The 22,920-nt window shown below is 39.9% G+C and overlaps 1 protein-coding gene across 4 annotated transcripts in view; it reads right to left on the bottom strand.

The window, feature by feature from the left end:
• The window catches only part of LOC133253284 (phospholipid-transporting ATPase FetA-like), a 110,731-nt gene that overhangs the window by 68,581 nt on the left and 19,230 nt on the right, over positions 1 to 22,920 (bottom strand). For 3 of the 4 annotated variants that reach the window (XM_061426831.1, XM_061426833.1, XM_061426832.1), the window contains one exon: positions 4,647 to 4,724. In XM_061426831.1, coding sequence (XP_061282815.1) covers positions 4,647 to 4,689 — 43 coding nt within the window. In that variant the 5' untranslated portion in view covers positions 4,690 to 4,724. Of the gene's footprint in view, positions 1 to 4,646; positions 4,725 to 22,920 lie in introns of those variants that run through there. The other variant, XM_061426834.1, reaches the window with a different exon arrangement.

The raw sequence follows: 22,920 nt of genomic DNA, 5'->3' as shown, positions 1-22,920 counted from the left end.
AATAGTATGTGAACTGAGAACTTCCAGATGTTCCAGTTGGATTTAGAAAAGGTAGAGGAACCAGAGATCAAATTGCCAACATCTGTTGGATCATGGAAAAAGCAAGAGAGTTCCAGAAAAATATCTACTTCTGCTTTATTGACTATGCCAAAGTCTTTAACTGTGTGGATCACAACAAACTGAGGAAAATTCTTCAAGAGATGGGAATACCAGACCACCTGACCTACCTCCTAAGAAATGTGTGTGCAGGTCAAGAAGCAACAGTTAGAACTGGACATGGAACAACACACTGGTTCCAAATAGGAAAAGGAGTACATCAAGGCTGTATACTGTCACCCTGCTTATTAACTTATATGCAGAGTACATCATGAGAAATGCTGGGCTGGAGGAAGCACAAGCTGGACTCAAGATGCTGGGAGAAATATCAATAACCTCAGATATGCAGATGATACCACCCTTATGGCAGAAAGTGAAGAACTAAAGAGCCTTCTGATGAAAGTGAAAGATGAGAGTGAAAAAGTTGGTTTAAAGCTCAACATTCAGAAAACTAAGATCATGGCATCCAGTCACATCACTTCATGGCAAATAGATGGGGAAACAATGGAAACAGTGGCTGACTTTATTTTGAGGAGCTCCAAAATCACTGCAGATGGTGACTTCAGTCATGAAATCAAAAGACGCTTGCTCCTTGGAAGAAAAGTTATGACCAACCTAGGCAGCATACTAAAAAGCAGAGACATTACTTTGTCTACAAAGGCCCATCTAGTCAAAGCTATGGTTTTTCCAGTGGTCACGTATGGATGTGAGAGTTGGACTAGAAAGAAAGCTGAGGGCCGAAGAATTGATGCTTTTGAACTGTGGTGTTGGAGAAGACTCTTGAGAGTCCCTTGGACTGCAAGGAGATCCAACCAGTGCATCCTAAAGAAAATCAGTCCTGAATGTTCATTCGAAGGACTAACGCTGAAGCTGAAGCTCCAATACTTTGGCCACTTGATGCAAAGAACTGACTCATTTGAAAAGACCCTGATGCTGGGAAAGATTGAAGGAGGGAGGAGAAAGGGACAACAGAGGATGAGATGGTTGGATGGCATCACTGACTCAATAGACATGAGTTTGAGTAAGCTCCAGGAACTGGTAATGGACAGGGAAGCCTGGCGTGCTGCAGTCCATGGGGCTGCAAAGAGTTAGACACAACTGAGCGACAGAACTGATCTGAACAACATAAACAAGTGGCTATAAGTCTTCGCTGGACTAGTTTACCACCCAGCTATGCAGCTTATAATTTGTTCTTCTGGACTAGTATGTTTCTTTCTTGTTTCATCTCGCAATTACTAGGATTAGCTGAATAAAGGTGGGGGAATTTGAGATGGGACTGACAGAAAGTTTGGTTGTACTTTATTTTGACTAGTTAGTGGCTTATTTACAACCTGATGATATGAGAGCTTCTGTTAACCATTATAATTTAGGTTGTGCAAAGCAATGGAACATGTATGGCTCAGATAACTTAGATGCATCTAGGATTTAGAGGTGCTGCATGGCCTATGCTCTTTGTACAGGAACTTTCTCAGGGACCCAGATGGCTGCCTGATTAAAGCAGAGTACCAGGGTAGAACTGGTGTTTCTATGGTATTAAGGTGATCCAGTACATGAGCAGGTTGCTTTTCTACTATGTTCATTCTCAATTTGCCCAGGCATTGGTTAATAAAATCAGTCTCTCCCCTGGTGTTTGCCTTTCCAACCAAACCCAACACACCACCACAGCCTATAAATTTTTTCAAAAATATTATTTTATGCTGCTTGATAAGTTTCTAATATTTTCTTATTGAACTTCACATTCTTATTAAATTTAATCCTAGATATAACTATGTTTTTATAATTAATTTAAATTGGAGGATAACTACTTTTACGGTATTGTGATGGTTTTTGCCATGCATCAACATGAATTGGCCACAGGTATACATGTGTTCCCCTGCCCCCATACTAACTATGTTTTTAACTTAATAAAGGTCTAACAGGTTTTCCCAGCAACTTATCTAGGTGTAGCAAGCTATCCCATCTAAGCGTAGCAGCCCCAAGGGATACATGGAGTTGAGGCTCTGCACAACAACTGAATACATACCTCCCTCTTTGAGTTTAGGAGTAAAATAAAGCAGGCAGATCCCAAAGTTCAGAGCCTGAGTTGGTGGAGACAGACTGAGACTTCAAAGTGGGTAATGGGATTAACCAAAACCTAGTTCTGGCTCTTTGATCCCAGACCTGCTATGAAAAAGAAGAGTAGGATTTTCACCATGAAGGAAAGAAAAAATTGAGGCCTAGAAAGTTGAATTTCTTAAGATGCCTCTGAAAAAAGGAAAAGCTGGAACAATGAGAAAAGTGGTTAAAACTTCAGTTAGCACAATCATCTAGAAGAAACTAAAAGTCTGAGAGAAAAAGAAGACAAACTTAAGGAAAGAGAGTAGCCAGTCATGTTTGAGATACTAAAGACAGAAAAAAAAAGTTTTAGATGAGACAATAAATGATTAATTCAAGATTCCCTAGGGCTTGTGAATACTGTTGAGAAAAGACTGGGATGACCAAGTGTTTTCCCCATTGCATGTTAATTCAAAGTTTATTTGTGTTTGGCTGAAGCAAGAGTGAGAAAATGTGAATTACAGATGAGAAGTTAGAACTATAGAAGATTGCAAATTAGCTTAGACAAGGAGAGTCTAGGAGATGGTCTAGTTGAAGTAGTCATGGCTATGGAATTCAAGGGGACAAACATTTAGCTCTTTTTATGGCTGAATAATATTCCATTTGGGGTGTGTGTGTGTGTGTGTGTGTGTGTGTGTGTGTGTGTAGCAGCTGGGATCCATTCATCTGCCTGTGAACACTTAGGTTGTTTCCATGTCTTGGCTATCGCAAACAGTGCTGCTGAAAACATAAGGGGTGCATGTTCTGGTGAGGGCCATTCTGACAAGTGTCAGGCGGGTATTTCATTGTAACTTGATTTGCATTTTAATAATTAGCAATGTTGAGCACATTTTTTCATGTGCCTACTGGCTATTTGCACTTCTTTTTTGGAGAAATGTCTAGGTATTCTGTTCATTTTTTTATTGGGTTGTTTGGCTTTTCTGTTGCTGTTATTAAATTGTATGAGCTGTTTAGAAATTAAGTCCTTGTTGGTCACATCGTTTGCAAATATTTTCTCCCAATCCATAGGTTGTCTTTTCATTTTGCCTATGGTTTCCTTTGCTGCACAAAAGCTTGTAGGTTTGATAAGGTACAATTTATTTTTGCTTTAATTTCTATTGTCTTGGGAGACTGACCAAAGGCATTGTTGTAACATTGTTACGGTTTATATCAGAATGTTTTTAATATGTTCTCTTCTGGGAGTTTTATGGTGTTATATTTTTAAGTCTTCAAGCCATTTCAAATTTATTGTTGTGTACTGGTGTAAGGGTATGTTCTGATTTCATTGATTTACACTATCCTCCATGTTTTCTGTTCATAAGAAGATGCAGGAGAAATTGGTCAGTTAGCCTGTTTTCCTTAGCCCTCTCTCTTTCAGCAGTTCTGAGAGTACAAGCAGTCTTGCTGCTTCTTCCCTCTGTTGGGAGTTGCCTGACTTCCTCTTCCTTGAACTAGGGACTCTGTCCTTGTCATGGGCTACTTCCAGGAATCAGACAACTGCGTAATAACAGAAAGAAAAGAAGGTGTGCTGCTAAGCTGCTAAGTCACTTCAGTTGTGTCTGACTCTGTGCGACCCCATAGACGGCAGCCCACCAGGCTCCCCTGTCCCTGGGATTCTCCAGGCAAGAACACTGGAGTGGGTTGCCATTGCCTTCTCCAATGCATGAAAGTGAAAAGTGAAAGTGAAGTCGCTCAGTCACGTCCGACTCCTAGCGACTCCATGGACTGCAGCCTACCAGGCTCCTCCATCCATGGGATTCTCCAGGCAAGAGTACTGGAGTGGGGTGCCATTGCCTTCTCCGAAAGAAGGTGTAGTGTGGCCTTAAATCAGTGACCTAGATTCATTCTCTGTACCTTCTCCATTCTTCAGTAGGAAGCCTAAACATAGAGCTACAGGCTGGTTTGCTTTCTCAAAATTTTATGTCAGAAAAAGATTTTTTTTTTTTTTTCATCTCAGGCTGGTTTATCCTTAAAGATGCCTTGGCTGTGATAACCCCAGCTCCTTTTAGTACTTATATTCACCACAGGAAAGCATGAAGTGGTACAGAAATCCTCTCTCACACCATAGCCAGATTCGCTAGCCCTGTCTGTAAAAAGTCTACAAAAGCTGACCTTATCTGCTTCAGCAACTGATTTTCCACATTGACCGCTTCTCTTTTAGCAAGAGGCAGTTGTGAACAATGGGGAGAGGAAAAGGAACACACGTTTTCCTGTTCAACTTCCAATAAAAGTACAAAAGATGAGCAATTGTAACTACTTAAAATTTTCAGAAGGCAAAATGATGGAGCCTCTCATTTTAAGTACAAAGGATTTACTTCTGCAAAGTATATTTCCTTTCCTGGTCAGTTAGCTCAACTGGTAGTTTGGTAGGTTGGCAGTCTATTTATTCGTCCTATATGAGAGTGCACACACATGTGCAAGCATGTATGCACTTTTTAGAGGCAATAATGATGTACAGACTTAAGAGTTTCCCCTACCTCTATTTTGTTTGTCCTCACTTTCCTTTTCAGATACAGACATCTCAGGGCAGTTTCAGTTATTATTCCCCGGAACTTCTGTAAGGAAATAAAAACATTTAGAATGAGAAGTTCTCATTGCCGATACCATTTGACTTAAACATATACTTAAGAAACTTGGAACTTGACCTCTAAAATCCAAAATAAATCTACCTCTAAAAATACATATGCTAAATTTTAGAATTCATTTCAAACATCCTTATCATAAAGTTATAGTTTTAAAACTTGGGAAATAAATTCCACTTTCTAGCAACCAAATCTAAGCTGATAACTATAATCTGTCAGAAAAATTAGCTGAAACTTGGAAACAGGAAAAAGAAATTATTGGGTGATCTTTCAGTGAAGTTCTGGGCCTGCACCTTTGATAAGCTTTTTATTGACTGGAGTGTTCTATAACTCCAGCGGGCAGCAGTTAACTTATGGATTTTCATCTAATATAGATAAAAATATTTTATGTCTAGTGGAAAAGATAACTCCAAAATTTAGGACTAACTTTAGGCGCCAGTGAGTTAATAATAGTTGGATGTAAAACGAGAAATGAAGTGCTGGTTATTGTGACAAATTGATCAGTGCATGCTTTCTATAAAAGTATCCAACATTTTTAAAAAGTAAAATGAAATATTGTGTATGCCAAAAAAATTCACATGTGCTGCAAGTTTTGTACCCCAACCTGAGGTCTGTTTCTTCTGCCAGCAGAATCTGTGTGCTCCTAACCAACATTAGCTATTCTAGCATCCCCACTCTTGAGGCACCCTGAGACATCTCAGAAACCCCCACAGTAGGTTCAAATCCCACAGGGCCATCAGCAGCTTTGAGAGGGTAGCTTGGCTAAATGCACACAAGCAGTACAGCTTGGAATGTGAAATGGTTATGACACTTAACAGCCAGCCAGGGACCTGACTAATGAGTATTTAGCTAGAACCAGGCATTCACCCAATCTGCTGACGCTCTCTGCATGCACATCACATTACATAGCAGCCAACTGGAAAGTACATTTAAGCTGTTAAACTCAGAGGAGGAGTGGAAAAATGTGAGGGAAGGGAAGAAGAAATGCAATGTGGGAGGAAAAAGGAAAGAGATGGAGCAAAAAAAAAAGATTAGGAGCCAGAGAACTGGGTTTCATATCAAAATCTGCTACTAATCAACAACGTTTGAGGTCTTTACTGCATTAGTAAAAAAGAAAATTTTATTGAAAAATAAAAAATAACAATGTGACTTGAGACAAGTTATTAACTACTTCATGTCTCAAATTTCTCCTACAATGAGACTATTAAAAAAGAAAATAAATTAAGTAGATACAAGATGGAGGAAAAACTTGATAAGGAATAAATTTGCCAGAGAGAGGTTTAGGGGTAATTATGCATGGCAAACTAAATACAACATTAGTTTCCATTAGAGAGCTAACAAGAAGAGCTGTGAGAGGATTAAATAATACATGACAACGTCTCCCACAGTAAAAAAGTAGTCAATCAAGAAATGTCAATATTTTAACATTTTAATATACATGCCTACCAGGTTGGTGAAAAAAAAATTAAGTCTAATAATACTGTGTCTGAGAGAAAGTGAAACTACTGGAACACTTACACACTGTTGCTGATATTAAAAATTGGACAACTACTTTGGAAAACAATTTGGCCTTATCCAATAAAGCTGATGGAGCATTTACCCTATAACCCAGCTAGTCCATCTTATGAATACACCCAAGGGAAGCTGTCACAATACATCACACATAAGGATGTGTGCCGCTAGCACTGCTCTCAGTGGCAAAGCTGGAAACCAACCAAATGGCTATAACGGTAGAAGAGAGAAGTAACTTGCGGTATGTTCATAAAATGGAAAGCTACATAGTAGTGAAAACGAGTGAGCTAAGTTATACATATTAACATTGTTAAATTTCAGGAATATAATATTTAGGGAAAGAACAAACTGCAAAAGAATACATGAAGTATTATTCCACTTACATAAAGATCATGCAAAACTATATCATCAGGGATAAATACATTAAAGATAAATCTATAAAGAAAAACAAGGGAATGAAAAATACAAAATTCAGGACAGAGGTAGGGAAAGGGAGGGGAAGTGGGATGGAAAAAGCATACTGAGAACTTCAAGCTACACTCGTGCTCATGGTGTTATTCTTTACAACTTACAATTTGTGATAAACTTTATATCTATTCAATATATGATAATAACAAAAGAACTAAAAAATTAAAGTGAATATGGTGGTGGTGGTGGCTGAGTCACTAAGTTGTGTCTGACTCCTGTGACCCCATGGACTGCAGCTGCCAGGCTCCTCTGTCCATGGGATTCTCCAGGCAAGAACACTGCAGTGGGCTGCCATTTCCCTCTCCAGGAAAGTGAACATATCAGATAGGAAATACTCTTCCCCTCTTACTCAGGAAAGTCATTTTTTAAATAACACTTATTAAAAGAGTAGGCCCAATTCAGATTATTACATTAAAATTTTTATTTTGAGATAATTTTAAACTTACAAAAGAGCTGCAAAAATAGTATATAGAGGATTTCCATACACTCTTCACCCACCTTCTTATGTTAATATATAATATAACCTTAAAACAATGAACAAACTAAGAAATTAACCTTGGTATAATACTATTAACCAAAGTATAGAAAATATTTATTTCCAATTCTTCCCACTAAAGTTGTCATGTTGTTGTTCCAGGACCTAACCCAGGATCCCATGTTACATTTACTTGTATGTCTCGTTCAACCTGTGAGTGTTCCTCATTCTTTCCTTGTTTTTCATAATCTTGACAGTGTTGAAGGGTACTGGCCAGCTCTCTTATAGAATGTGCCCCAACTTGCATTTGTGCCCTTCTCATTGTGTCATATCAGGGGGTACATTCTGTCACATGCACTCCTAGTGATGTGAACCTGGAATGCTTAGCTAAGCCGGTGTCTGCCAGAACTTCGCACTGTAAACTTACTATTTTTCCCTTTACAATTACTAAAAATTTGGGAGGGGGAAATCAAAACATTTTAAAAAGAAGACTGAAAAACAGAGTCATACATAAGTCATTAAGGAAAAGTCAAGAAATAATAATGCCAGCCTTTATAAGACAGTTATAGAAACAAAAGCTCTTTTATTTAGACATGAGAATCTAATGGTAGAAGTGAAAGGTCCCACCTTGAACTGATAACCTCCAAGCTGCCTAGACTTTGAAATGAACTGCCTAACATAGAAATGGGGTGGAGGGTGGAGTACTGATCTACCAATCTATAGAGTTCCAACTGGCATCACACTGCAAACCAACTTCAAGTTCCCCCAAGCCACAGCTGTGATTCTGTACTGCCAGCATCCTGCACCCTCCCCACACTTATATATAAAAACTAGTGAATTTACAAACTGCAAAGTATTAGAGAAAGTCTTTATAATTAGCATAGTCTGAAAACTACATAAACTAAAACACAGTATAGTCTAGCAAGGGCATATTTGTGATACAAACATAGCCAATGACTCAGTACTAGAATATCACAGACGGCATGCACACAGTCACTGCTGACTTTCAAATAGCAAATCTGTCTTCCAGAGAAGAGAGCTCTTTACCAACGAAGGAACAAACCCTGATTGACTTGAATGCTTATGAGAATCTGAGGGAAGGACTCTCACATAGAAGAGATGTACCCATCATCCCTGGACTAAAAGAAGAGCTACGTTTTTCCCCAAAACAGTTGTGTAAAACTATGGATGCTTCCAGTCTACTCCATTAAGGTGTCTCTGTGTTAGCTATTATAGCCGATGCACAAATCCCCAGAGTTACCCCAGAAATCAGTGTTCCTCTGTGTCAATCCCCACCCCCATGAATCTCAGCAAAGGTAATAGAAGTTTTCTGCTTAATTCTTTCTTCTCTTTTTAAAAAATTCAACAGAAACACCTATATTAAGGGCTGCCCTGGTGGCTCAAAGGGTAAAGCGTCTGCCTGCAATGCGGGATACCCGGGTTTGATCCCTGGGTTGGGAAGATCCCCTGGAGAAAGAAATGGCAACCCACTCTGGTATTCTTCCCTGGAAAATCCCATGGATGGAGAAGCCTGGTAAGCTATAGTCCATGGGGTTGCAAAGAGCTGGACACGACTGAGCAACTTCACCTATACTAAAAAAAAAATAAAAAGCAAGTCTTACCCTGAAAGGCTTTAAAAGGCACAGCCTGAAAACTGCCAGAACTCCACACTACACCTCTCTTCTTAGTGGCAGTCCTTGCCTTACCCCTCCCTTATTTCAACCATAAATTCTTTCTGACAGGAAAACAGTCTAGTAAAACAAAGGTCTTCTAAACTTAGTAACTTTAAACCTGTGGTTGGGAAAGGAAGAGGTTGAAATACCTACTAGTCTATGAGACCACTTACTTAGATGGCTAGATCTCCTTCAGTTTCCTATGTCTGATTCCTGGCTTCTGGGAACTTGTCAAATTCTGTGTACGTGTTTGTGTGTGTGTTTTAAAACTGTTTCCTTTAAATACGGAAAATGAAGAGAGCTTCAAAACCCTCGTCTGCAACCTGCTTCTTCCAAAGGTGGTTCATGGATCCCTCATAACCTTCCAATTAACTTGGATTTGGTTTCAAGTGGTTTAAAGCAAAAAGAATATAGGATGAATATAAAACAAAACTTCAAACACAATGGAACAGAAAAAATCCTGCAAAACAGAACAGTTTCTTAGCCACTGCTTTTATTTTCAAACTCATGGTCTTCCCCAGGAGTTATCTGCTCAGCCTATAAGACAGCCTTTGTAAAGCAACTGTGTACTACAGAACCCCCTCTTTTCTGCCTAGAGTTTTAATTTGGGTCTGAACAAATGTTGGAGTCCACATAATCTCCTGGCACTTGTAATTTTGCTGTCTTGCAGAGAAAGTTCCTTATTAGGTAGTGTAACACTGACGCTTTGGGATAATTTATTTTCCCTTTCTTTCAGTCTATAAAAGTGAGTCAGTGTTTTACTAAGCTGGTCTTGACTATTTTACACATACATGTAGTTAACAAGTATCTGTTCAACGGAATCTTAGAAACTAAGTGCTATGTTCTTTTTTAAACAAATTTTATTTGTTTTTTGGGAGCAAGAGTGAGATAATGAAAGAGTGCTGACTGCTAGGGAGCCTGGACACCCCTACACTATTCTAAGCTGGATTCCTAAATTATCTGTACTTGGGCTTCCCAGGTGGTGCTAGTAGTAAAGAACCCACCTGCCAGTGCAGGAGGCATAGAGACTCGGGTTCAATCCCTGGGTTGGGAAGATCCCCTGAAGGAGGAAATGGCAACCCACTCCAGTACTCTTGCCTGGAGAATCCCATGGCCAGAGGAGCCTGGCAGGCTACGGTCCATGGCGTCGCAGAGTCGGTCACGACTGAAGCAACTAAGCACAGCACAGCACAAATGACACTTCCCCTCAGTTTTCTAGCTTTTCTCATCTATAATAAAAGGCAATACCTGTCATTTCCCTTTATCACTCCCTGCCCCGCCAAAATTTAATGTAAAGCAGGTTTTTTTCCCAAAAGCTATTATGTAGAGCAAGGAGGTTTCAGAACCCTATTCTGAACTGGATTAAGGGTAGAGGGGAGAGAGGAGGAGAGAGGAGGAAAAGGGACTTCCTCTCCTTCAACTTGAATAACTCTGACTTTATCTGGGATTTTTCTATATTTTAAATGGAAAAAATAGTTTCTCCTGCTAAAAAAAATGTTGGAAGATCAGCTGGTGCTTCTGGGGTAAGTGCTTACTTGAGCAAGTGAAAATGTATGTTTGTAGATGGAACTTAACCTCTAGCTAGTCCTTAACAGCCTCTCTCAGTGTACCTAACACTGGCAACTATGTGGTCTTAACACAAATTACCAAAAAAAGTTGGAACTACTGGGAACCTCGGAAAATATTTCACCTCCTCACCTCCATCTTTTCTATTCCCACGGTGACACCACAGTTCATTAAGACATTTAGTCTTCTCTTCCCTTGTTTTCATGGCAATTAATTATGGTTTTCCTCCACGCCTCTTTGACAGCTCTGCAGTGTGATGTGGTAGTCATGTACAGATGTGAGAGCTGGACCATAAAGAAGGCATAGCACTGAAGAATTGATGCTTTCGAACTGTGATGCTGGAGAAGACTCTTGAGAGTCTCTTGGACAGCAAGGAAATCAACCCTGAATACTCACTGGAAGGACTGATGCTGAAGCTGATGCTCCAATACTGTGGCCACCCAATGCAAAGAGCCAACTCACTGGAAAAGACCCTGATGCTGGGAAAGGTTGAAGGCAGGAGATGAAGATGACAGACTGGACAAATTCTGGGAGACAGTGGGGGATAGGGAGGCCTGGCATGCTGCAGCCCATGGGGTCATAAAGAGTCGTACATGACTTAGCGACTGAAAGCTGAAACTCCAATACTTCGGCCACTTGATGTGAAGAGCTGACTCATTTGAAAAGACCCTGATGCTGGGAAAGATTGAGGGCAAGAGGAGAAGGGGACGACAGAGGATGAGATGGTTGGATGGCATTACCAACTCAATGGACATGGGTTTGGGTAGACTCTGGTAGTTGGTGATGGACAGGGAGGCCTGGCGTGCTGCGGTTCATGGGGTCGCAAAGAGTCGGACATGACTGAGGGACTGAACTGAACTAGGGACTGAACAACAGTGTGATGTAGTGGAATTAGGCTGACCTAACGCTAAACCCTGGAGGCAGCACTATCAAATGTATGACCTTGGTCTAGTGAAATAATCACTCTGAACTACTCCTTATCTCTCACATGAGCATAATCACTTCACTTTGGTTGCAAGGACTCTTTGCAACACAGAGGAGCCTGACAGGTTCCTCTGTCCATGGAATTTTCCAGGCAAGAATACTGGAGTGGGTTGCCATTTCTTCCTCTGAGGGATCTTCCTGACCCATGGCTCAAACCCAGGTCTCTTACATCTCCTGCACTGGCAGGTAGATTCTTTACCACTAGAGCCAGCTGGGAAGCCCCCTATATAAGATAAAAGTATATCAAGTATTTTTTTTACAGTGCCTTGAAGCAGGGCAAAGACTAACAGAGTTTTGCCAAGAAAATGCACTGGTCATAGCAAACACCCTCTTCCAACAACACAAGAGAAAACTCTACACATGGACATCACCAGATGGTCAACACCGAAATCAGACTGATTATATTCTTTGCAGCCAAAGATGGAGAAGCTCTATACAGTCAAGACCAGGAGCTGACTGTGGCTCAGACCATGAACTCCTTATTGCCAAATTCAGACTTAAATTGAAGAAAGTAGGGAAAACCACTAGACCATTCAGGTATGACCTAAATAAAATCCCTTATGATTATACAGTGGAAGTGAGAAATAGATTTAAGGGCCTAGATCTAATAGATAGAGTGCCTGATGAACTATGGAATGAGGTTCATGACATTGTACAGGAGACAGGGATCAAGACCATCCCCATGGAAAAGAAATGCAAAAAAGCAAAATAGCTGTCTGGGGAGGCCTTACAAATAGCTGTGAAAAGAAGAGAAGTGAAACGCAAAGGAGAAAAGGAAAGATATAAGCATCTGAATGCAGAGTTCCAAAGAATAGCAAGAAGAGATAAGAAAGCCTTCCTCAGCGATCAATGCAAAGAAACAGAGGAAAACAACAGAATGGGAAAGACTAGGGGTCTCTTCAAGAAAATGAGAGATACCAAGGGAACATTTCATGCAAAGATGGGCTCAATAAAGGACAGAAATGGTATGGACCTAACAGAAGCAGAAGATATTAAGAAGAGATGGCAAGAATACACAGAAGAACTGTACAAAAAAGATCTTCATGACCCAGATAATCACGATGGTGTGATAACTGACCTAGAGCCAGACATCCTGGAATGTGAAGTCAAGTGGGCCTTAGAAAGGTCACTAAGAACAAAGCTAGTGGAGGTGATGGAATTCCAGTCAAGCTATTTCAAATTCTGAAAGATGATGCTGTGAACGTGCTGCACTCAATCTGCCAGCAAATTTGGAAAACTCAGCAGTGGCCACAGGACTGGAAAAGGTCAGGTTTCATTCCAATCTCAAAGAAAGGCAATGCCAAAGAATGCTCAAACTACTGCACAATTGCACTCATCTCACATGCTAGTAAAGTAATGCTCAAAATTCTCCAAGCCAGGCTTCAGCAATACGTGAACCGTGAACTTTCAGATGTTCAAGCTGGTTTTAGAAAAGGCAGAGGAACCAGAGATCAAATTGCCAACATCCATTGGATCATGGAAAAAGCAAGAGAGTTCCAGAAAAACATCTATTTCTGCTTTATTGACTATGCCAAAGCCTTTGACTGTGTGGATCACAATAAACTGTGAAAAATTCTTCAAGAGATGGGAATACCAGACCACCTGACCTGCCTCTTGAGAAACCTGTATGCAGGTCAGGAAGCAACAGTTAGAACTGCACGTGAAACAACAGACTGGTTCCAAATAGGAAAAGGAGTACAAGGTGGTATATTGTTACCCTACTTATTTATCTTATATGCAGAGTACATCATGAGAAATGCTGGACTGGAAGAAACACAAGCTGGAATCAAGATTGCCAGGAGAAATATCAATAACCTCAAATACGCAGATGACACCACCCTTATGGCAGAAAGTGAAGAGGAACTAAAAAGCCTCTTGATGAAAGTGAAAGTGGAGAGTGAAAATGTTGGCTTAAAGCTCACATTCAGAAAACTAAGATCATGGCATCTGGTCCCATCACTTCATGGGAAATAGATGGGGAAACAGTGGAAACAGTGTCAGACTTTATTTTTTGGGGCTCCAACATCACTGCAGATGGTGACTGCAGCCATGAAATTAAAAGATGCTTACTCCTTGGAAGGAAAGTTATGACCAACCTAGATAGCATATTGAAAAGCAGAGACATTACTTTGCCAACAAAGGTCCGTCTAGTCAAGGCTATGGTTTTTCCTGTGGTCTTGTATGGATGTGAGAGTTGGACTGTGAAGAAGGCTGAGCACCGAAGAATTGAGGCTTTTGAACTGTGGTGTTGGACCAAGACTCTTGAGAGTCCCTTGGACTGCAAGGAGATCCAACCAGTCCATTCTGAAGGAGATCAGCCCTGGGATTTCTTTGGAGGAAATGATGCTGAAGCTGAAACTCCAGTACTTTGGCCACCTCATGCGAAGAGTTGACTCATTGGAAAAGACTCTGATGCTGGGGGGGATTGGGGGCAGGAGGAGAAAGGGATGACAGAGGATGAGATGGCTTGATGGCATCACTGACTCGATAGATGCAAGTCTGAGTGAACTCCGGGAGTTTGTGATGGACAGGGAGGCCGGCGTGCTGCGATTCATGGGGTTGCAAAGAGTCGGACACGACTGAGTGACTGAACTGAACTGAACTGCACATATTTAGGTGAGCTTCTTCCAAGGCACTGTTCTTATCCCTGTTTTTTGTGTGGGTTCTTCCCTGAGTTATGTATGATATCATGTCCCCTCATGGCATCTCTAGCCCTGGCTCCTAAAGCTATATCTAGTTCTAAACTTAAACAGTTAGACATTTCCTCTTAGGTGGTCACTTGCATCTCAAGATAAACATATTCCAAAATGACATTGCTTACCTTCTCTGCTAGTTAGCATATCTGTTCTATGCTAACTAGCAGAATACAGAAGTTATTCTGTAACTTGTTTGTAAAATTTAAGAGTTACCATCTGTTCCTCCTCTGATCACCTGTCAGATTCTATAAATTCCATCTGAGAGTCTCCTGAAGCTACTATCTCCTTTCTAATCCCTCTAACATATCAGATTCTTTATACTTACTCCTGTATTCAAGTTCCTGTGATTTGCTTCCAATTTTATAAACTGTCCACTGCTGCCCTAGAGCAGACAATGGTCATGACTTCTTACCAGCTCAGAAACCTTCAGTGGCTTCCCATGGGTTACTGAATTAAGTTCAGCCACACATACAAGATGCTATAGTTTGAACACAAACTGTTCTTTCATCTTTCTTTGCCACTATTCACCTTTATTCAAAATGGCCTATGTACTTTTCCCTCCGTATGGCCCCTGCTTTCCTGCACCTATGCCATTGCTCACACTGTTCCTTCCAAGGCTAACGCCCTACTCTGTTATCAGTCAAAGTCTTTCAAAGGTGAACTTACAAAGGCCTGTTCAAATCCCATGAACTTCTCAATGACGTTTCTCTGCTTTCCTGATCCAAAAATAATATTTCTCCCATCCTAACTCCCATACCACTTGGTTGACGTTATTTCCCTAAAACTAATAGTTGTTCTTGTGCTATAATTATTTTTCTCAACTTCATCCCTCTTGGCAAGTGTGAAAATGCCTACGTAATTTCTGTATCCTCTAAAGCCCTAGCACAGGGCCTGGCTTCTAAATAGGAGATCAGATGTAAAAAAAAAAATTGTGAACTTGAAAAAGGAATAAAGACAAGCAATTGGTGAGTTCATTAAGAAAATCAGACCAAGGAAATCCTTTCTGAATAATACATGTTATGTCTCCTTCTAATAATTTCATCAAGACAACTCCCATCAAGAATACACTTTATCTGATGATTTACCTGGGATCTGTACATCTCTCAGTTAAAACCAACCCAAAGAGATAGTCTCCTTAGCTGAACTACTTCATTAGATACACATGTGGCGGCCAGAAAGTGGGGACAATCTGTGACTTACATAACCTCAAATCCTAAACTCTAACGGATTTTCTGGCCCCACGTGCCACTTCTCTGTTGGTGGTCTATGCTCCATTATTTCATAACCGAAGGCAGAACATTTCTAATGCTACCAGGTCAACAAGCTGTGGGAGTTCAAGTAACTCCCATATGAGGCTCCTGGTGCCCACATATCCCCAGGAAGCACTGGCTTTGAGACTAAACTGGGAGTTGACAACTAAAGTTGTCAAGTGGTTTTCTCATATCAAATGGGGTTTTATTGGGTCTAAGGAGAGTGAGTCACAGAGGGATCAGACTCAATCAAACTAAACCCAAATGAGAAGAATAACATTGCCTTCCACTCCCACCAGGCATGTCTGAGCTGGGAGCCATCCTGGATCTTGCGTGGCCTCTCAGGGTCACTTTGGTTCTGAAAATTACAGAATTCCACAATTGGAAAAGCACCGGGAGATAAATGGTTCATTCTCCCACTCAGAGCAATCATTCCCCAGCAATCCTGGCCACCTTGCTTAAATACTTCCAGTGACGAAGAAATCACTATCTCTTAAGATAGCCTCTGCATTTTCAGACAACTCTATTTATAAATTCCTTTATTCATTAGATTTCTCCTGACCTTTATAAGCCCTGGAGGCAAGCAAGCGCCAACAATAGGGCCTGCCTGAATTCTATCTTATCCTAGCTCGTGAGCACTGAGATGAACAAGCATGCACACCTTGAGGGTGCTACTTTATATATTACCCTTCACCCACCATCACCTTCCATCATGTGGCAATGTGGTCACCTGTGAGCCCTGAAATCTGGCTGATCCACCTACTACAAAAGCAGCAGTCAATACAATGAACTATGAGCACCTTACCTGTTTTCCGCACAGATCTAGGACACCTTAGCTTTGCTGCTTGCCCTAATTCTTAAATGCACTCAACTCCAATCTTATTCAACCTCAAATCCTTTTAGAGATTTCAATTCTCTATGTTAGCTCCCAGAGATTTCCAATAACCTAACTCTACATATTTCAATTCCAATCCAACAAATTCAAATCATGTGCTAGCTCAACTGGTTGGGCCTACTCAGACAAATGCTATGTAAAGCAAGAGTAATGGTTCTGCTCATTGCAGTCCTGACAACAGACTGAGCAGGTGGGCACAATTATTTATTTTACAGGCTTCCTCAGCAACTCCAATTAATGGAGAATCCCTACACTCCCTTAATTTCAGTAGCTTCTGATGGACTTCTTCTGGGTTATGCTGAGTGGTCAGTTGTATGGCTGATCTCAGGAAACTGTGGAGTGCTTGATAAGGAAGCTACAGGATCCAAAAGGACAAATACGGTAAAAATTTGGGAACCAGATTTTAAACATGCTCACCCACGCCCTTGAAAGTTAACAAGAACTCAATATTCGTGAATGTTTAACCATCTATGGAAATATTTTCTGAAGTAATCTTCTTAAGAGATGATTTACAAATGTGCTGATAAGATTAAAGTACAGCCTAAATAAATCTCAGCATGGGGCTTAGGTCCCTCTCTAAAAAGGGAGGCATGAAATTAAAATAGAACTAATCTAAGAGAAACTACTCATTAACACCAACATATTGGTCATGAGAAAGTGAAGGAGTGACTGTTTTTAGAATAAAAATTATTCAACCACTATTTCAACCACTGCCTGGGGAGAAGTTTCTCTGATAATAATGCCAATCAGAATTATTTGGAAAGAAGTATCACTAGAACAGAACAGTTTATCAGACTATCAGAATACCATATCTTAATGTAAATACCACATAGAAACATCCAGTTCTCTTTGTTGTAATTCTGGGACCTTGAATTTGGTTTCCTGGGTAGAGCTGGCCACTAGAAAGCAATGACCTGAACATTACAAGATTTCCCATGGTAAAACTTCTAAATTAGGTATTTTGTTGATAAATTATTCTTTCCAGGAAGAAAAGAGTGAATTGATTCCCTAGGACCTGATTACTCTTAGGATAAGCCATAAATTGAACCAAATTTGTAAGCCCTGGATTGGTGATGACTACAGCAGGGTATAGATTTGAGAGGCCCGACCTTAGTAGTTTGTTGTCTCAGCCTCACTACCTCATTTTTCCACAACAATATGGTATTTATAAAATGCAATGATTAGAGATTCATGAGCTCTAACATTTTAACTCAACCCTGAGTCTTCCCTTTCACTTTTCACTTTCATGCATTGGAGAAGGAAATGGCAACTCACTCCAGTGTTCTTGCCTGGAGAATCCCAGGGACGGGGGAGCCTGGTGGGCTGCTGTCTATGGGGTCACACAGAGTCAGACACGACTGAAGTGACTTAGCAGCAGCAGCAGCTGAGTCTTCTCATCTATACATAAGGTTGGACAAGATAATTTCTACTGCCCTTTCCAGTCTTAGAATTATTCTTGCTATTAGAAATAACAAGATTTCAGTAAGGTGCCTAGTTACAAACTAAATTTACAACTAAACGGCCTTTCTAGATACTTATAATAAGCAGCTGGGGAAAAAATGGGAAAAGTGCCATTTACATAGGGCGTGTGTGTGTGTGTGTGTGTGTGTGTGCGCACACATGCTAAGTCACTTCAGTCATGTCCAACTCTTTCATAGGGCAAGACGATTTAAAACTAGGAATATGCCTGACAATAAATGTACAGATCAATATAAAAAGTTACAAAATTTTACTGAGGTCTGTAGAAGAAGACCTGAATTAACATGTTCCTGATAGGGAGACTCAATATTGCAGAAATATACACTATCCCCCAGTTTAAGCCACAATTTCAATACAATCACAACCAATGGAACTTTTTTGAAATCAAATACATTTAAAAATGTATATGTAAAGAGAGCACTTATTTAGTATCTTTCCAGTTGAGGTTTCCTAGAGGAGGCACAATTTTCTAAGTTTTTTGTATAAAAGAAAGTCTTGTATACTTTTTGAAGGCAAAAAACCCCACTTTTCATTGCTTTAATACATCATCAAGCCTAGAACATACATGTAGTACTGTGAACCTGGCATTCTCAGATTTAATAGCTGTATAAAGTCAGCTTTCATAAGCAACCTTGAAAGCTCATACTATAGACTGATTTTACTGAAGCATAAATCTGAATTGGGCGCTCTGTGAAGTCAGTGTGCGGTAGTCAGTAAAACAGTGAGTGAGCCTAGCTGACTGCCTAGAATTTGCATCTCAAAGAGGTTGATTTTCGTGTGTATTCTATGAGCTATCATTTATGTAGTAATTTTCATTTAAGACCCAGAAGCTATTTCAGTTCAGTTCAGTTTAGTCGCTGAGTCGTGTCCAACTCTTTGTGATCCCATGAACCACAGCACGCCAGGCCTCCCTATCCATCACCAATTGCCAGACTCTACCCAAACCCATGTCCATTGAGTCGGTGACACCATACAACCACCTCATCCTCTGTCGTCCCCTTCTCCTCCTGCCCTCAATCTTTCCCAGAATCAGGGTCTTTTCAAATGAGTCAGCTCTTCGCATCAGGTGGCCAAAGTACTGGAGTTTCAGCTTCAATATCAGTCCTTCCAATGAACACCCAGGACTGATCTCCTTTAGGATGGATTGGTTGGATCTCCTTGCAGTCCAAGGGACTCTCAAGAGTCTTCTCCAACACCACAGTTCAAAAGCACCAATTCTTTGACCCTCAGCTTTCTTTATAGTCCAACTCTCACATCCGTACATGACTACTGGAAAAACCATACCCTTGACTAGATGGACCTTTGTGGACAAAGTAATGTCTCTGCTTTTTAATATGCTGTCTAGGTTGGTCATAGCTTTTCTTCTAAGGAGCAAGCGCCTTTTAATTTCATGGCTGCAGTCACCATCTAGAGTGATTTTGGAGCCCTCCAAAATAAAGTCAGTCACTGTTTCCCCATCTATTTTCCATGAAATGATGGGACCGGATGCTATGATCTTAAGTTTTCTGAATGTTGAACTTTAAACCAACATTTTCACTTTCCTCTTTCACTTTCATCAAGAGGCTCTTTAGTTCTTCACTTTCTGCCATAAAGGTGGTGTCATCTGCATATCTGAGGTTACTGATATTTCTCCCAGCAATCTTGATTCCAGCTTGTGCTTCCTCCAGCCCAGCGTTTCTCATGATGTACTCTGCATGTAAGTTAAATAAGTAGAGTGACAATATACAGCCTTGACGTACTCCTTTTCCTACTTGGAACCAGTCTGTTGTTCCATGTCTAGTTCTAACTGTTGCTTCCTGACCTGCATACAGGTTTCTCAAGAGGCAGGTCAGGTGGTCTGGTATTCCCATCTCTTTCAGAATTTTCCACAGTTTATTGTGATCCACACAGTCAAAGGGTTTGGCATAGTCAATAAAGCAGAAGAAGCTATTTAACTTTTCAATTATATTTTATTAAATATTAATTTATTTTTATTCAATTACATTTTATTCTACAGGAAGAATTATACATTCTAAAGAGTCGGATACAACTGAGCAACTAACACAACAACAGGAAGAATTATACATTACAATGCAATTCACAAATTTATGACACCTGACAATCTATTCGTGAATGGATACATGCGCGCGCGCACACACACACACACACACACACACACACACGATGGGTGGTTGGCCACAGGGCTCTGAAGATGCAGAGGAAGAACATGACAAGTTCAAAGTGGGAACAAAAGTGGCTAGGGATGAATGGTTAAAGATCAAGAAGAAAATACAGATTGGGGAAATGAAAGGAGACTGAAGAAACTTTCTGAAGTTTAAATGAAATGAGTAAGGCTATAGAAAGGTTCTAATTTCATTTAACAAATGTGTCAAGTATTACACTAGGGCTAAGGGTTGCAGAAAAGGATCACACACTACCCCTATCACTGCCTTGAAGTGATAGTAGGTGAGACATACAAGGAAAAACTGCTCTACAGTGTGGTGGATAGTAGGAGAGAGGTAAGGACAGGGTGCTGCAGAAGTGCAAATGCAAAGCATCTAAACCAGATTGCAGGGATCTGGTAATGTTTCTCGAGCAGATCTTGAGCTGAGTCTTCAAGAATAAATATGTTAGCTTAGTGAACATGGGAGATGGGAGTTTTCCAGGCAGGAGTGAGGCACAACATATGAAATGGCATGAAGTACATTGCAGAATGCCACTGAATACTTTAAAAGGTTAGTTAACATCATCAGACTTGTGATTCAGAAAGATACAGCATCAGAATGGAGTCTAGCTTGACTGATGGCCCGGAAATAAGTTAAGATGCTGCTATTTGTAATTGAGAGGAAAAAAATAATGAATATATGAGTTAAGGCATTTGTAATGAGGATGGGAGAAGGGGTGACATTTGACAGTTTTTCTGTATGAGGTAAAATATCCACGAAGTGGAATTTACCTTGTGATTCACTGTAAAGTCTAGGATGTGAACTTCGGTTTCTAGACTCAGAAACTTGGTTTTGGCTGTTCATTGAGACTGAATCTACAATTCACATTAATACTGATAAGGTTTTAGAGGCTAATTAAGACCAGAATGGCAGATGATTATTTGTAATGAAACAGATTAATTGTCCCAGTGACTATAACTTTTACTTTGGCACATTCAGATATTTTCTCCTTGGAAAAAGATATATATGAAAATTCAATCATTATCAGAAGATTGCTTGATCAACATGGAATTAGAAAACAGGGAAATTAAATTGTGTGCTTTAAACATTTAATAACATCAGGCCACAATGCAGCAAGAGAAATGTTCAAGTTTGTGACCTACCTTCTCTCTCCTGGACAGTACTTGCACAGGCACAACCAAAGTATGCTTCTCACTCTTGTGTTCCTATGTCATCTTTGTTAACTAATAGCAGTTTATGAATATTCTTCAGACAAATATATTTAGTCAACTCTTAATCTGCCCAGGCTGTCTTTTAAGGGTGATTTTTGGGTAGCTTTGCCTTGATTTGTGCTGAATTTACAATTTAATTTTCAGTTGTAAATCTAATTTCCCTTATTTCCAAGATCTTAGAAATGAAAGTGGAAGAACAACTGACTTCTTAGTTACCATTTACGTCCTACAATCCAAGCAAAAGATGAAAAAGACAATGGAGTAGGAGGGAAATGAGTAGGATCCAAACAAAATATAGTTTACAAAGAGATGTTCTTAAGGCAATTAACCATAGACTGGATATATAAAACTTTACAACTCAAACAAATTAAATACATATGCAATTTATATATGGGCTTCCCTGGTGGCTCAGACAGTAAAGAATCTGCCTGCAATGCAGGAGACCCAGATTCAATCCCTGCGTTGGGAAGATCCCCTAGAGTAGGAAATGGCACCCACTCCAGTATTCTTGCTTGGAGAATCCTGTGGACTGAGGAGCCTGGTGGCTACAGTCCATGGGGTTACAAAGAGTCATACTAACATACACACATATGTATATCGAATAATTACATTGTACAATGTGTTCAATGTCAATTATATCTCAATAAAGTTGGGGACAAAAAAAGAAGCAATCGTGTACATGTTATAGTGAAATACAGAAACGAATAAGATTGTGAATGAGGAAGATAATGAGATCTAAAAGTACAAATAGATATAATGCAAAAATGATAAATGCTTTAAGGGGATTTGGAGAGGATAGTAAACAAAATGCCAAAATAGTTCTGAAGGAGGAGTTATTCCAGGTGGAGAAGTCAAGAAAAAGTGGCATTTGTCTTATAGTAGCAGTGAAAGTCTTGGTAAAAACAGATTCAAATAATTTTTTTCCATTGATAATCAAATAACCTTTAAAATCAAAGATATGCCATATTAATTAAAATTTTATCATTATTTATTAATACTTATATCCAGTTATGAAAAACTTTATGGATATATTTAGATATACATTTTTAAAATGGAAAAGCTAAACAGAAATGTAAATAAGGTGTCAAAGCTTAGTAATTGTGCATAGGCCTCTGTGGCCCCAGGGTTTCATTGTTACTCAATATTTCCTTGTTTGAACAGCTCATACAACTCAGTAACAAAACAACCCAATCAAAAATGGGCATGAGTTTGAGCAAACTCTGGGAGTAGGTGAAGGACGGGGAAACCTGGCGTGCTGCAGTCCATGGGGTTGCAAGGAGTCAGACACAACTGAGCAACTGAACAGAACTGATATGGAATACTACTCAGCCATAAAAAAGAATGAAATAATGCCATTTACAGCAGTATGGATGGACCTAGAGATTATCATACTTTTTTAAATGAAGTAAGTCAGAAAGACAAATATCATACGATATCACTTACATGTGGAATCTAAAATATGACACAAGTGAACTAACCTGTGAACCAGAACAGACTCACAGAGAGAACAGACTTTGTGGTTTCTAACAGGGGCGAGGGGTGCAGGAGGGATGGATTGGTAGCTTGGGATTAGCAGATGCAAACTACTATATATATGTACAACTGAATCACTTTGCTGTATACTAGAAACTAACACAACTTTATAAATCAGCTATATTTCAATAAAATTAATTAAAAAAAAATTTCCTGTTTGGCTCTTTTGGAGGTCAAGCAGTTTTCTTACTAGTTGGCTCTCTCAAAGGGATGACCAAGAAATGAAAAAATAATTTTTTTTTCTTAAAAGGTATATTTGGGA

This window comes from Bos javanicus, chromosome 8, assembly GCF_032452875.1.
Source record: "Bos javanicus breed banteng chromosome 8, ARS-OSU_banteng_1.0, whole genome shotgun sequence".
NCBI lineage: Eukaryota > Metazoa > Chordata > Mammalia > Artiodactyla > Bovidae > Bos > Bos javanicus.
The sequence above is the reverse complement of the archived record's forward strand: the minus strand, read 5'-3'. Positions and strand labels throughout refer to the sequence as shown.